Source organism: Eleutherodactylus coqui, chromosome 4 (assembly GCF_035609145.1).
Source record: "Eleutherodactylus coqui strain aEleCoq1 chromosome 4, aEleCoq1.hap1, whole genome shotgun sequence".
NCBI classification, from domain to species: domain Eukaryota; kingdom Metazoa; phylum Chordata; class Amphibia; order Anura; family Eleutherodactylidae; genus Eleutherodactylus; species Eleutherodactylus coqui.
In genome coordinates this window covers 287,209,946-287,224,098 of record NC_089840.1, presented here as the reverse complement: position 1 = coordinate 287,224,098, position 14,153 = coordinate 287,209,946, and the positions used below count along the sequence as shown (strand labels likewise).

General features: G+C 44.9%; 1 protein-coding gene across 1 annotated transcript in view; it reads left to right on the top strand.

The window, feature by feature from the left end:
- Positions 1–10,675, top strand: part of LOC136626751 (zinc finger protein 850-like) — an 85,833-nt gene extending 75,158 nt beyond the window's left edge. Inside the window, exon 15 of the mRNA XM_066601757.1 lies at positions 9,267–10,675. Within this exon, the coding sequence (XP_066457854.1) occupies positions 9,267–10,012 (746 nt within the window). The 3' untranslated portion in view covers positions 10,013–10,675. The remainder of the gene's footprint in view (positions 1–9,266) is intronic.
- The last annotated feature ends 3,478 nt before the right edge of the window (positions 10,676–14,153 follow it).

Sequence of the window (14,153 nt, the reverse complement as noted above, 5' to 3'; positions counted from 1 at the left end):
TTGTCCAAAGTGGGGGTACGGCCAGGAGGGGGTGTGAACTCACATGACAAAATCAGCTGTGAAAATATTGCCTACATCCACAATGTGACGAGCGATCACGGTGTAGCTTGGCAGCACAGATAAGACTCTGCTGTATGACAAAGTGAGATATAGCGGGGTTCAGCTGGGTCAGCAGTTCCTAGGACCAAAACGAAGTAGAAACTGCATTCATACTCAGGCAAAGCATATGTTAAGCTGACTAGCGACCACTCTGGCAACACAGTTCGAAGACAAAGAAACTATTGAATAGTCACATAGACCTTAGCATAATAGCAAAGCATGTCTACAGGATGATAGTGTGTCGGTGCCACCACCCCAGTGGTGAGCACAGAAGGTCTAGTGATATGGCGCAAATTCTGTAAAGATGCTAGATGGTGCCAGAATGGTGAGCTGCAAGCAGAGCATGATAAGATGTTTCAGATCTCTTCTGTAATTAGTCATTTTTGATCTTGTTAAGCATATTCTCGTATTATTACATATTTTGTGATTTTTCACATTTTTTCTGCACTATCCATATATGTTTTACAACTTCACTGACTTCACACAGGTAGGAACTGCCTCTTCAACCCAAACAAAAGGAAAGTGGTTAGTGTGGGTCAGTGGTTAGCACTGTTCAACCAGGGACAACATCTGTGTGGAGTTTGTATATTCTTCCCATTTTTGTGTGGATTTCCTCCCACATTGCAAAAACATACCAATAAATAAGTTTAGATTCTTTGATATTGTCCCCATTGGGGAAAATACATCAAAATGTAATAGTGCTGCAGAATATGTAGAATGCATTTGGAAAGTCTTCACACCCTCCCCCTTTTTACATTTTATGTTGTGGCCTTGTGGACATTAAAAAAAAATCCAGTTTTTCGCCATCATTCTGCACTCAGTACATCATAATGAAAAAAAGTGACAACAGAATGCTAGAAATCTTTGTACATTTAAATCTGTACATTAAAAATAAAGAAAAACTAGCATTTTGCATTGACATAAGTATTCACACCCTGTACTCAGTGCTTAGTTGAAGCCCTTTTGGCAGTGGTTACAGCCTCCAGTCTTCTTGACTGTGATGCCACAGGGTTTGCACACCTGGTTTGGGGGATTTTCTACCCTCTGTCAGGTTGGATGTGGGCCGTCTGAACAGCCATTTCCAGGTCTCTTCAGAGATGTTCCATTGGGCTCTGGCTGTGCCACTCAAGGACATTCACAGAGTTGTCCCCAAGCTGCTTCTGTGTTGTCTTGGCTGTGTGCTAAGGATCATTCTGTTTTCGAAAGTAAACCTTTTTCCCAGTCTAAGGTCCCTTGCTGTTACATCATTCAAACTCTTGAACTGGCAAACTCCGGTGAAACTGGGAAACAGCGAGCGGAACTCAGAAACAGATGGAACTCGGAAACAGCGGACATGACTAAGAAACAGACATAACTCATGACTAGCAAACGTTCAAAACACTCAACCTCATACCTGCAGACTTAGCCAGATGGAATAAGTATAGAATTTACGATGTATTAGTTCATAAGTTGGCCAAGATACTTAAGCCCGCAAGCCCACTTCAAGGGTACTCATTATCTCAAGAGTCCCCACTCTAATGAGACAACTTCCATACGAAACCTGCCTGCATGCAGGGTGATCGTCCCAACAAGTACGGCCACACCCTGGAACCTAGGGACCTACCTAGACCTAAATGACATACGAAACACAGCAGGACTGAACACAGCCAGCACATGCACCGACACGTAGGAACATGAAATTGTTCACCGTGAACAAACAGAGGAAAGACCAGCAGCCTCGAGCAGAGAAGCCGGTATATGTGAACAGCAGACCGGTGGTGAGTGGCTGGCGGGAGAAATCCACACTCAGCCAGCTCAATCAATCCCCACCTGCGGGACTACACTGCTGGAAACCTATGTAGAACAACAGATCCATATAAACATAAAGATCTAAGAATATAATTTGCTGGTCCGAATGGTGATAATTGAAGGAGAGGCCAAGGGAGTTTGAATTCAGTCACTTCATAAAATAGTTAGAATTCTCACTGACGGATCCGACCCGGCCGTCTGCAGGCGGCCTAAGTAGAAACTCCTTCTGAAGTACAGCAATCTTTGTATCAGAGGAAAAAAAGTGATCTACTGCTATCAGCCATTGGTTGTGAGGAATATTTGAATAGAGGGACGTCACATCAACAGTAATGAAAGTGACATTGGAGTTCGGAAGGAATTTTTCCCCCGAATGGGCTAATTGGCTTTTGCCTCATTGGTTTTTTTTGCCTTCCTCTGGATCAACAAGGGGGGGGGGGGGTGAAACTAAATGGACAATGTCTCCATTCAGACTAGCATACTCTGTTGCTATGTTAGATTATTAAGTTCTCAAACCAGTTGTGTTGTATCCCGTAAGTATGAGGGTAATTGGACCACCTACTTTTGTAAAAGTAAATCAATGTAATGTGTCACATATTACTAGTAATCGAGTTAATTCCCAAGATAATGGGGCAGCCGGGTGGTTTGGTTGGGCTTTAATGTATTTTTGGAAGACGATAAAAGAATAGAAGTGAGGGTTGGTCCACCATCAAAAAATGTCTCTCTTTTTTCTAATTTAAGAGGCCTTGATTTTTTATGTATCTATAATTCCATTTTTTTGATGTGTTATGATCGCTAGCACGTGGGGATTGGAGGAGCCCCTATTATGTCAGACACTCTGCTTTTCCCGTTTATATTATCTATTTAAAGGTTCTTCATTCTTTTGCTCTTCTAACGTAGCCTGACGAAGAAGTCTGTCCAACTTTGTAACACGTAGCCCTAATAAAAATTATTCTTGATCCCCTCTGGCGTAGCTGATAAAAGACAGCAGCACTACCGCTGTTTTTTTTTTTCATCCACATAATCCTGTCTCTGAGCTCTATAGGCAGTTTTTGTCTGGTTCTGATTTTGGCTCTGATATGCATTGTGAGCTGTAAGACCTTATATAGACGAGGGTATCTTTTAAAATGCTGTTCGATCAACTGAATTTACCACCAGTGACTCCAATGAAGGTGTAGAAACATCTCAAAGATGATCAAAAGAAGTGTTCAATGGAAGTGTTCAAACAAAGGCTGGACAGACTGTCTGGGATGATTTAGTGAATTCTGCACCGAGCAGGGGGTTGGACCCGATGACCCTGGAGGTCCCTTCCATCTTTACCATTCTATGATTGTATGAAGAGGCCCCAGAGCTAAATTTCAAGTGTCATACTGAAGGGTGTGAATACTTAAGTCAATACAAAATCTTAGTCTTTTATAAAAAAAAAAAATACAAAGATTTTTAACATTCTGTTCTCACTTTGTCATTATGGGGTACTGAGTGCATAATGATGGGGAAAATGTGATTTTTTTTTTTTTTCCAATTTGCAGAAGGCCACAACATTACAAAATGTAAAAATAGTAAAAGAATGTGAAGACTTTCCAAATGCAATGTGTGCATTGCCTAAAGTGAGTAAAATAAAAATGACATCAATACTGAATTATCTTCTGAAGAGTTTCCCCTTCGTCTTCTCCCCATTCAGGATCCTCGGCTGATATCTTCTATATCAGATAATTATCCTGATTGACCCGACAAGGATGGAGAGGAACCGGGACAAGATGGCGGAGAGTATATTCAACCTCACCCTAGAGATACTCTTCCAGCTTACAGGAGAGGTGAGAGATTCTGGGGAGGATGTCGAAGTTCAGCATTTTTATTTATGATAAAGGGATCATCGAGTTTAAGACAAAAACGAGATATTGTTAAGAAATATAATGAAACAAGCCTGTGATGAACCTACGGTCATCCAATGGTCATGGATTGGATGGCAGACGGCAGCTCACGGGTCCAACCTATCGCCACCCTGACATGTTTCGCTTTGAGGCATTCTCGGGGAGCCAAAAAATATGGCTATGGTCACTATAGCCCTGGTTTTTGCTCCCCTGAGGAAGCCACAAGGTGAAACGTGTCGGATTGGCTATAGGTTAGATTTTAATAGGGTTTTGGTGGTGCTGATTTAGTAATTTCCACATACGCTTTTGGAAGTTGGCCGTCCAGGCCTAAGTAGTGTATATATGCACAATTACACACATGATACTAACTGATGACTGCTAGTCACATTTCATTGCTACCACCATTTGCCCCTTTATTTTAAATATTATTCAGTGTTGTTATTGTCTTTTTTTGAATAATTAAGTATTTAGATGATATTTTAGGGGATATTACCGATGGGTGTTTTTTGCCTTTGGCAATTAGGATTATGATAATAACACATGACTGTTGCAAGCAATCTGTGGCCATTTAATTTTCTTGGTGTACTGCTGAGGAGAATAAATGGCTGTTCATATGTTGTCAATTTGTGGTATTACATCATTGCTGAAGCTGGGTAGCCAAAACCCGTCGGAGAGAATCAGGGTTGTGGTGCTAGATCGAATAGGTAAGTAAGGCTTGTTTTATTCAGTTTGCTTGTTTTTATCTGAAACTGGACAATCCCTCTAGTAACAGATATTACAAGAAATGTGAAGGACTCTAGAAATGTCTGTAGTGCTATTTAAGGATGTGTCTCCCCATAAACAGGATTACACGGTAGTGAAGAAGACTTCTACTGATGGCTGTCAGGCCCCAATGTCTGATGGGCTCGGGGGTCTTCCCCATCCAATCACTGGACTTCCACCTCACCCCCTGATACTGGAGGAGATCAATGAGCAGAAGATCCTAGAACTCACCAACAAGATGATCGAGCTGTTGACTGGAGAGGTGACGCTGCTGGGAATGCTGGGACATTATACAGTAACGTTATGGCGGTATAACGTGTCTCGGTAATGACGGTATCATTGTGTTGTCAGGTTCCTATAAGGTGTCAGGATGTCACTGTCTATTTCTCCATGGAGGAGTGGGAGTATTTAGAAGGACACAAGGATCTGTACAAGGACGTCATGATGGAGGACCACCAGCCGCTCCCACCACCAGGTAATAAACATGATGAAATATCTTCACAGACTAGACATTTAACTAAAATGGCATTGTTTATTATTACTGATTTAAAATTAAGGCTACAAAAACACGTATTACGGAATACCACAATGCATGTGGGTACTGTAACTGGAGAATAATTTATTATGATTGGTGTATTGGGAGTTTTCCAATAGGAACTTATTCTGGCACACCACACCAATCAATTATAATTGGGGTTTATATATCACAAAAGACCCCAGTAGTTGGCTCAAACACTTGATGTACTATTTAGATCCCAATGGATGTTGTTTGGTTCAACGCGTTTCCCTGCCAGTATGGCTGTTCATCAGGACCCGTTAAATTTGTATTTAATTACCAGGACGCCAGAGTCTACTACTCAGACAACAATGAACTGACCAGTGCAATTGGAGTGGAGGACAAAACAAACTGCGTATTTTGGTCAATATTGTGGGGTTCTGATCACTCTGCTGAAGGACTAGCGACAGGGTTCTACCCTTGACGATGTATATATAAATACATGGTTTGTTTTGTCCTCCACTTCAGTCAGTTCATTGTTGTCTGAGTAGTAGACTCTGGCGTCCTCGTAATTAAATACAAATTTAACGGGTCCTGATGAACAGCCATACTGGCAGGGAAACGCGTTGAACCAAACAACATCCATTGGGATCTAAATAGTATATCAAGTTGTTCTGTCTTCTTACACGTTCACACAGTCTGACATTCCGTTTAACCATTTCTGTCTTCCAAATAAGCAAGCTGTTCTTCTTAATCTGACAGGTTTATTGGTTAACAGATCGTAGAATACGAGTGTGTTTTTGGTAAAACTATAAGAATACAAATAATCCACATAAGTAAGATGCATAGGAAGCATTCACTAACATTACATAACAGTAACATGAAGGTAGATGGTAAAATGGCTGCTACACATAGTGTTGGATGGTTAACTAAACAGTTATAACTCCCTGAGTAATAACACAACCGACCACTGAACAGCTCTGCTGTTATGTTATACTACGTTTGATACGCCAGCCTGGGTGCCCTAGATCTCACCCACCACCCCTGTCCCTGACTGCTTGCTTCCACTCCTGGCTAACCCTAGGCGGGCAACTGGGCGGCGCTCCCTACTCTCACTAGGGACCGAAAAGGGACGCTGGCGTACCTGGATGGAAAGGGTAGAATACCGACAGAAAAGGCAGATGTAATTAAAGGAGATGTCTCGAGGAAGCAGTTAAATTTTTTTTTTGCCCAGTCCCCCCCATTAAGTACACATTACTAAGCCCCCCTGTAAATGACATTTCTAGCTGGTTCGTACTTACCGTTCCAGCGTTTCAGCAACTTATAAAGTTTTCTCAAGATGGCCGCCGGCTCTTTCCCCGTCGCTCGCTGCAGCCCGACGTGCGCGCTCCCGAGACGCCGCCAGCTGTGTCTCCATGGCAACCGGACGCATCGCAGCCGCCGACCAGACGCCCCGCAGCCGCCGACCAGACGCCCACCGCCAGGCAGCAGGTAAGGCGCTAGCCCCCGGCTCCCCAGCGCTAGACCCTCAGCCCAGGTGAAGGCCCCGGAGCCCAGCGCTAGGTTCCGGAGCCCAGCGCTAGTTCCCCCGGCCTAGCGGCAGCCCCCCCCCCGGCCTAGCGACAGCCCCCCCCGGCCTAGCGACAGCCCCCCCGGCCTAGCGCTAGTTCCCCCATCACAGCGGCAGCCCCCCCCGGCCTAGCGACAGCCCCCCCATCGCAGCGGCAGCCCCCCCCGGCCTAGCGACAGCCCCCCCGGCCTAGCGCTAGTTCCCCCATCACAGCGGCAGCCCCCCCCGGCCTAGCGACAGCCCCCCCATCGCAGCGGCAGCCCCCCCCGGCCTAGCGACAGCCCCCCCGGCCTAGCGACAGCCCCCCCGGCCTAGCGCTAGTTCCCCCATCACAGCGGCAGCCCCCCCCGGCCTAGCGACAGCCCCCCCATCACAGCGGCAGCCCCCCCCGGCCTAGCGACAGCCCCCCCATCGCAGCGGCAGCCCCCCCCGGCCTAGCGACAGCCCCCCCGGCCTAGCGACAGCCCCCCCGGCCTAGCGCTAGTTCCCCCATCACAGCGGCAGCCCCCGCCGGCCTAGCGACAGCCCCCCCATCGCAGCGGCAGCCCCCCCCCGGCCTAGCGACAGCCCCCCCGGCCTAGCGCTAGTTCCCCCATCACAGCGGCAGCCCCCCCCCCCGGCGCAGCACTAGTTCCCCCGGCGCAGCGCTAGTTCCCCCCCGACCCATCACTTACCTGGGACGCTTCTCGGGGCTGCTGGGCTGGGCTTCTCCGCTGGGCAGCTCCAGTTTCTGCACCTTCCTCTAACAGAGGAAGGTGCAGAATGGCCGCTGCAGCGCGCTCCCGAGCAGTGACAGCTCGTCTGCGCATGCGCAGAAGAGCTGTAGCGGGGAGCACACTGAAGCGGCTCGTGCTGAATAGAGAAGACCGGACTGCGCAAGCGCGTCTAAAAAAGCAAGCTGCCAGCGAATTTAGACGGAACCATGGAGACGAGGACGCTAGCAACGGAGCAGGTAAGTGGAATAACTTCTGTATGGCTCATATTTAATGCACAATGTACATTACAAAGTGCATTAATATGGCCATACGGAAGTGTATAACCCCACTTGGTTTCGCGAGACCACCCCTTTAACCAACATGAACAATACTAAGCAGAACTGAGGCAGATGGAAAAACCTGGCGGACAATAGCAAATTTAGCAGACAAGATGACGGAGGCAGGAGAGCAACAGAGGCAGACTAGCTAGCACACTGAGGGAAACCAATAACTGGCAGTTATTGCAAGTCTCTGCCCGACCTTTAAACAAAAGCCTCCGCCTAGGGGCGGAGAGAGGGAAACAGCCAACTCCCAACAGACATAATAAAAGGGAGCTCGTGCACGGCAGCCACACTCACAGGTGCGCGTGCGCACGGTGCCACGCGCCACCAGCACCACGCCGCCGACGCTAGCCAGGCACCCACGTCCCCGGCAGCCGGACAACAAGCCAGGAGGATGCGCCCCGACCGCGGGACCCCGAACACCGCCGCCCCGGGAGGACCAGCAACCGCCGCATGGTAACATCTGTACAATATACCAACTCAGAAACAAAGATAGCTTTCTTACCAGATATACTTTTACAAGGATAGTGGAATTTGAAGAGGAGAGTGCAGAAGGCAGGTCTGTTCTCTGACTTGAAGCTGGAAGTTCCTCCTTCCCACAATGCCTTACAAACTACACATAATACATTAGTCTCTAGGACAGACAAACAAGGTGTTCTACATTTTAAACACTGCTAGATGCTGCTGTAAGCACTCTACACCTAAAATAGGCTGCCATGGCACTTCTAACCCTGCTGGGCAGAACACAAGCCTTTGAGCCAACTACTTGGGTCTCTAATTCAGATCAATAGTAGATTTTAATGGTCAGAAAAGTACAAAGGATTTCTCCTTTTTTGTATTCACTCGAAACTGCAACTTAAAAATGGATATTCCGACTGTGCTATTCTAGTTGTCCACCTAGTCCAAAGCCATGACCTCTTGTTACATGACCATACCACTTCCACCATCTGCTGTGCTTATTAGTAAAGTGCATGTAGCTGTTAGAGTGTGTGACACAGACCCCATCTAATAGCACTGACTCACAGGTCCTTCTAGGATTTTCCATTTAGAATTTCACTAGAAAACAGTGATGACAGGTACATATATGAGCCTAAGAAGGCCAACAGAACAACCTGGTGGCCCAACATCATGATCTACTGGTACTAGCTCAAAGTTGTACTATTAAAGTGTGATCTGATTTTCTACCACTGACGTAGATAATAATTGGATTTTGCTGCACATCTTGCTATTTGTATGGACAATTTATATAAAAATGTTATAAAATATTAATGTAATTAAAGGAGCGCTCTGGGGAATCTTTTTGATTATCAAAGTTGATAAAAAGTTTCCCCAGAGTGCTCCTTTAAGGTTGTATTATTAAATATATAATACAATCCATTTTATTCTTGGCAGATGACGACACCAGGAGCTCAGAGGGACATCTGATATCAACAGACTGTAGAGCGGAAGATCATGGTATCATACTAGATACATATGAAGAGCCTGCCATTATTCCGGATATACCCTCAGCCCTGCACAGTAAAGATTTACCATCTAAATCTTATAAACAGATGCTATTTTCTCATTCATCACAACAAATTAAAATTAACAGAAGAGGGGGTGAACGCCAAAGAATTCTAACAGGGAAGAGGCTATATTCATGTCCAGAATGTGGTAAAAGTTTTAACAACAAATCATATCTTGTTAAACATCACAGAGTTCACACAGGGGAGAAACCATATGCATGCCCAGAATGTGGGAAATGTTTTAGTCAGAAATCACATCTTGTTGAACATCGAAGAATTCACACAGGGGAGAAGCCATATTCATGTTCAGAATGTGGGAAAAGTTTTCACCAGAAATCAAATCTTCTTAGACATCAGAGAATTCACACAGGGAAGGCTCCATATTCATGTTCAGAATGCGGGAAAGGTTTTAACAAGAAATCATATCTTATTAAACATGAGAGAATGCACACAGAGGAGAAACCATATTCTTGTTCTGAATGTGGTAAAGATTTTAGTCAGAAATCACAGCTTGTTGAACATCTGAGAATTCACACAGAGGTGAAACCTTTTTCTTGTTCAGAATGTGGGAAATGTTTTAACCAGAAATTACATCTTATTATCCATCAGAGAATTCATACAGGGGAGGAGCAATTTTCATGTTCAGAATGTGAGAAAGTTTTTACATATAAATCAGATCTTGTCACACATCAGAGAACTCACACAGGGGATAAACCATTTTCATGTTCAGAGTGTGGGCAATGTTTTAACCAGCAATTACATCTGATTATACATCAGAGAATTCACACAGGAGACAAGCCATTTTCATGTTCTGAATGTGGGAAAGGTTTTACAGATAAATCAGATTTTATTAAACATGAGAAAATTCACACAGTGGAGAAACCATAGTTATCTTTAGAATGTGGGAAATGTTTTACAGGCAAATTATTTTCTCTGAAATTCTTTTGTGGCAAATGTCTAATTCAGAAGTCGTAATCTTTTTGCAAATCAGAGAATTCATACGGGAGAAGTTATTTTCAGATTCACACCACAGGAAATGTTTTACTTGGAAATCAAGCTTTGCTGACCATAATAAATGCTCATGAGGGTGAAGTCATAGTTCTGTCCTTAATGTGGAAAATGTTTTATCTACAGATCACTCATTCTTAACCTCTTAGTGACGGCGCTATCGACTTTCTAGATCCTGCTGTTGCAGGACGTGTATGGAGGGAGATAGCGCCGCTATCTCCCTCCATACAGCGCAGGCGTCAGCTGTTTATTACAGCTGACACCCGCGGGCAATAGGAGCGATCGGCCGTTCGGCCGATCGCGGCTATTAACCCTTTAAATGCCCCGAGCGGTGAGATCGGGGGAACCGTGCAGGTGTCATGGCTGCCGGGGGCCTTCTGAAAGGCCCCAGGGCTGCCTTAGCAGACTGCCTATCAAGCCATCCCCGTGGGGTGGCTTGATAGACTGCCTGTGAAAAAGCAGTATGACGTAATGCTATAGCATTACGTCATACTGCAGGAGCGATCAAAGCATCGTAAGTTAAAGTCGCCCCTGGGGACTGAAAGAAAGTTTAAAAAAAGAACAATAAAGTTTAATTTATTATTTAAAAAAAAGTAATAAAAGTTCAACCCCCCCACCCCCTTTTGCCATATTTGCAATAAAAACATCAAAATAATAAACCAAAAATACGTGTTTGGTATCGCTGTGTCCGTAAAACTCTGATCTATCAAAGTAATGTATTATTTACCCTGCACGGTGAACGTGGTTCAAATCAGAACATACCGCACAAAATGAGCCCTTCCTGAACTATGTCTCCAAAAAAATAAAAAAGTTATTGTGCGCAGAAAATGGACACAGAAAATAATTGTAAAAAATTAAATATCTTTAAAAAAAAATACAAGTACTACAGCAAAAAAAATACTATATAAGTTTGGTATCGTAGTAATCGTACTGACCCATAGAATAAAAATATCAGGTCATTTTGGTTGCAGTTTGTGCGTCGTAGAAACAGGGCGCACCGAAAGATGGTGGAATGTGTTTTTTTTTCCATTTCTCTCACTTAGAATTTTTTAAAGGTTTTTCAGTACATTATATGGTACAATAAATATTGCCATTAAAAAACACAACTCGTCTGGCAAAAAACAACAAGCCCTTTTACAGCGACGTCGATGGATAAATAAAGGAACTACGATTTTTTAAAAGGGAGTAGGAAAAAACAAAAATGGAAAAAAGCAAAAAAGCTCCGTCACTAAGGGGTTAAACATGAAAAAACATAATGGAAGTAGCCATTTTTCTTTTTAACGTGTCTTATTGACAAACATTTAAAGTCAAAATAAAGTCAGATGTAGTACAACAGAAAGGGAAAACCTTCTAGAGCACTAAATAATGACTGAGAAATGTATGCAGTTACCAATAATGTCTGTTATACAAAAAAAGCAACCCATCTACACTCATTGTCAAAAACGAATCCCTCCCCTTGGTGTTGTTGAAATTGAATGACACTTTCTCTGTGTGATTGTAATGGTGATATAAGTAAATGGCTACAATATCAGAGCAAAAGAATTATTTATTGGTGAAAACTGACCCCTTGAAGGGAGGCTCTAGTACCCTGCTGCACCGCCTCTAGTTTGGATAGAAGATGGGATACGGGTGGGCATGGAGGCTCTAGTACCCTGTAGGGCCATCTCTAGCTTGGATCCAAGATATGTTACAGTTGGGCATGGAGGCATACAGGTTCCGTTTGGTATCCTGTGGCATATTGCTCCACATTTGCTGTAATTGAGCCTTTAGATTGTACAAACTTGTAGACTTTCAAAGTTGGCATCTCAGGCAGTCCCATACATGTTCTATTGGCAAAAAATCTGGTGATAGGTCACAGGAGTGTGACAATGTTGTGGAAGCACTCCTTTGACACCTTTTGTGTGTGCGTCTGAGCATTATCCTGCTGGAAATTGCTTCTTGGAAGCCCTACCATGAGAAGCAACTTGTGGCTGCTGGATGTCCTGAACATATGGCTGAGCTGTAATTGTCCACGGTACCACTACTAGGGGTGACTGACTGTCATATGCAATGATTCCTAGACCATCACACCAGCAGTGGGAGTAGTGTGCCGCTCCACAGCAAAGGCAGGTTTGAGGCACTCACCCCGAGGTCTCCAGACATCAACACAGCCATTGTCAGTGCCCAAACTAAACCTGGATTAAGGCCTCCTTCCCACGAACGGATTTCCGCCGCGTAATTCGCGGCGAAAATCCGCTGCGTTGCCCGCAGCTATTAGGTTCTATTGAACCTAATAGCACAATGCTCACGATGCGTAATTCCACCGCGGAATTACGCACCGCGATTTCTCCCGTCCTCACCCGCAGCATGCTCTATTTTCTGCGGGTGAGGACGGGCTGTACGCACTGACGGCTTCCATTGCAGTCAATGGAAGCCGTCCATTCACGCTATCTCCCGCTGTAACCAGCGGGAGATAGCGTGAAAAAACGCTTTCCCGCCCACCGCCGAGCGTCATATGACGCCAAATGACGCGGTCCGGCCGCGTCACGTGACACGGCCGGCCGTGCACGTGACACGGCTGGTGACGCGAGGGCGGTGGGCGGTGACGGGCGGTGACGCGCGGCGGTGGGCGGGGAAGCGATTTCACGCTATCTCCCGCAGGTAAGTATAGGGGCTCTGGGGGGCGCCGTGACGGGCTTCGCAGCGGAATATTACGCTGCGGAGCCCGTCACGCTCGTGGGAAGGAGGCCTAATTGCTGAAGACAACCCAGATCCACTCCGTAGCAGTCCAGTTTCATCGTTCATGACACCATCGCAAATGGAGGTGACTGTGGGTGGCTGTCAAAGGTAGTACACGTAATAGACCTTGTGAGATCCAGGCAAGCATCTGGAAATGGTTCTGACAGACACAGGGGCCTGTCTTTGGATGGTGGACAACAAAATAGTTGAAGCTGCTCGTGCTTGTTTGGTGATCACACAATCCTCTTTGCTGGTGGTCTCGCGAGGGCGTCCTGAGCCTGGTCACTTTCTGTGCATCCACTTATCCCAACACCTCCTAACAGTCGGGTCAGAACAACCCATGTGGGGGACAATTAGTTGATGTGACCATCTAGCTTCTCACATTCCAATAATGCGCCTCTAATGAGTCCTCTCAGACTCATAATGGGGTGAAATCTCTTCTCTGTGTCATAGAGGCATCTATTGGTCAACAAGCTCGACACAAGCGGAAAAGAGGTCCACTACACATAAATGGCCTCTGAGAGCCCTTTTATAGGCCAAACATGGAAACACTTTTAGGGCCTCAGGTGCCAAGACTGTTCATCTAATCACACTCCAATCATTTACATATGTGCCCGAGATGATACTGCATGCCAAGTTTTGTAGCAAAACCACAACTCCTTGTAGGGGCTTGGTTTATTTTTGACAAAGAGTGTATATATCAACCATGTGTATAGAGTATTTCACGTTAATAGATATAATTGTGCCTCAAACTTGTTACTAATTGTTATTAAATGTTTACTTTTAAAACTTATGTACTTGTGTTTGGGATGACCTTTCTTTATTCTTTAATTGCTAAGCTATCTCCTCAGATCTCTGAAGGGGAGGGGGAAGTGGTAAGCATTTTGTGTATAGTGAGGAGAGCATTACACCAAGGATCCCAAGACTCTGGAATTAGTTGAGACACATTTTTGCTTCCGAAAATGATCATTTCATAGGAGATAATTGATTCAATGATATTACAGCACTGAGACAGACTATGGAGTCTCCCAAAATGTCTTATTGATGTAGCCAATCAAGGGTAGATCTCAATAAGTTTCTGTAGCACACCTACTAGCAATTAGAAACAGTGGCAGACAAATTGAAGGATGGTCAAGTATACCTCCAAATGTAGCAAAATCAGTCACTTTCCTAATCCAGAGGCCCTAATATAAAACTAATCTTTTCTGTAGAAGGTACTCCTCACACCATGCAGTGTTCAACAGATATTGCATATCACAGTAGTGATTGTGGATCCGCTATGCTTCAGAACTGATTGGACTTA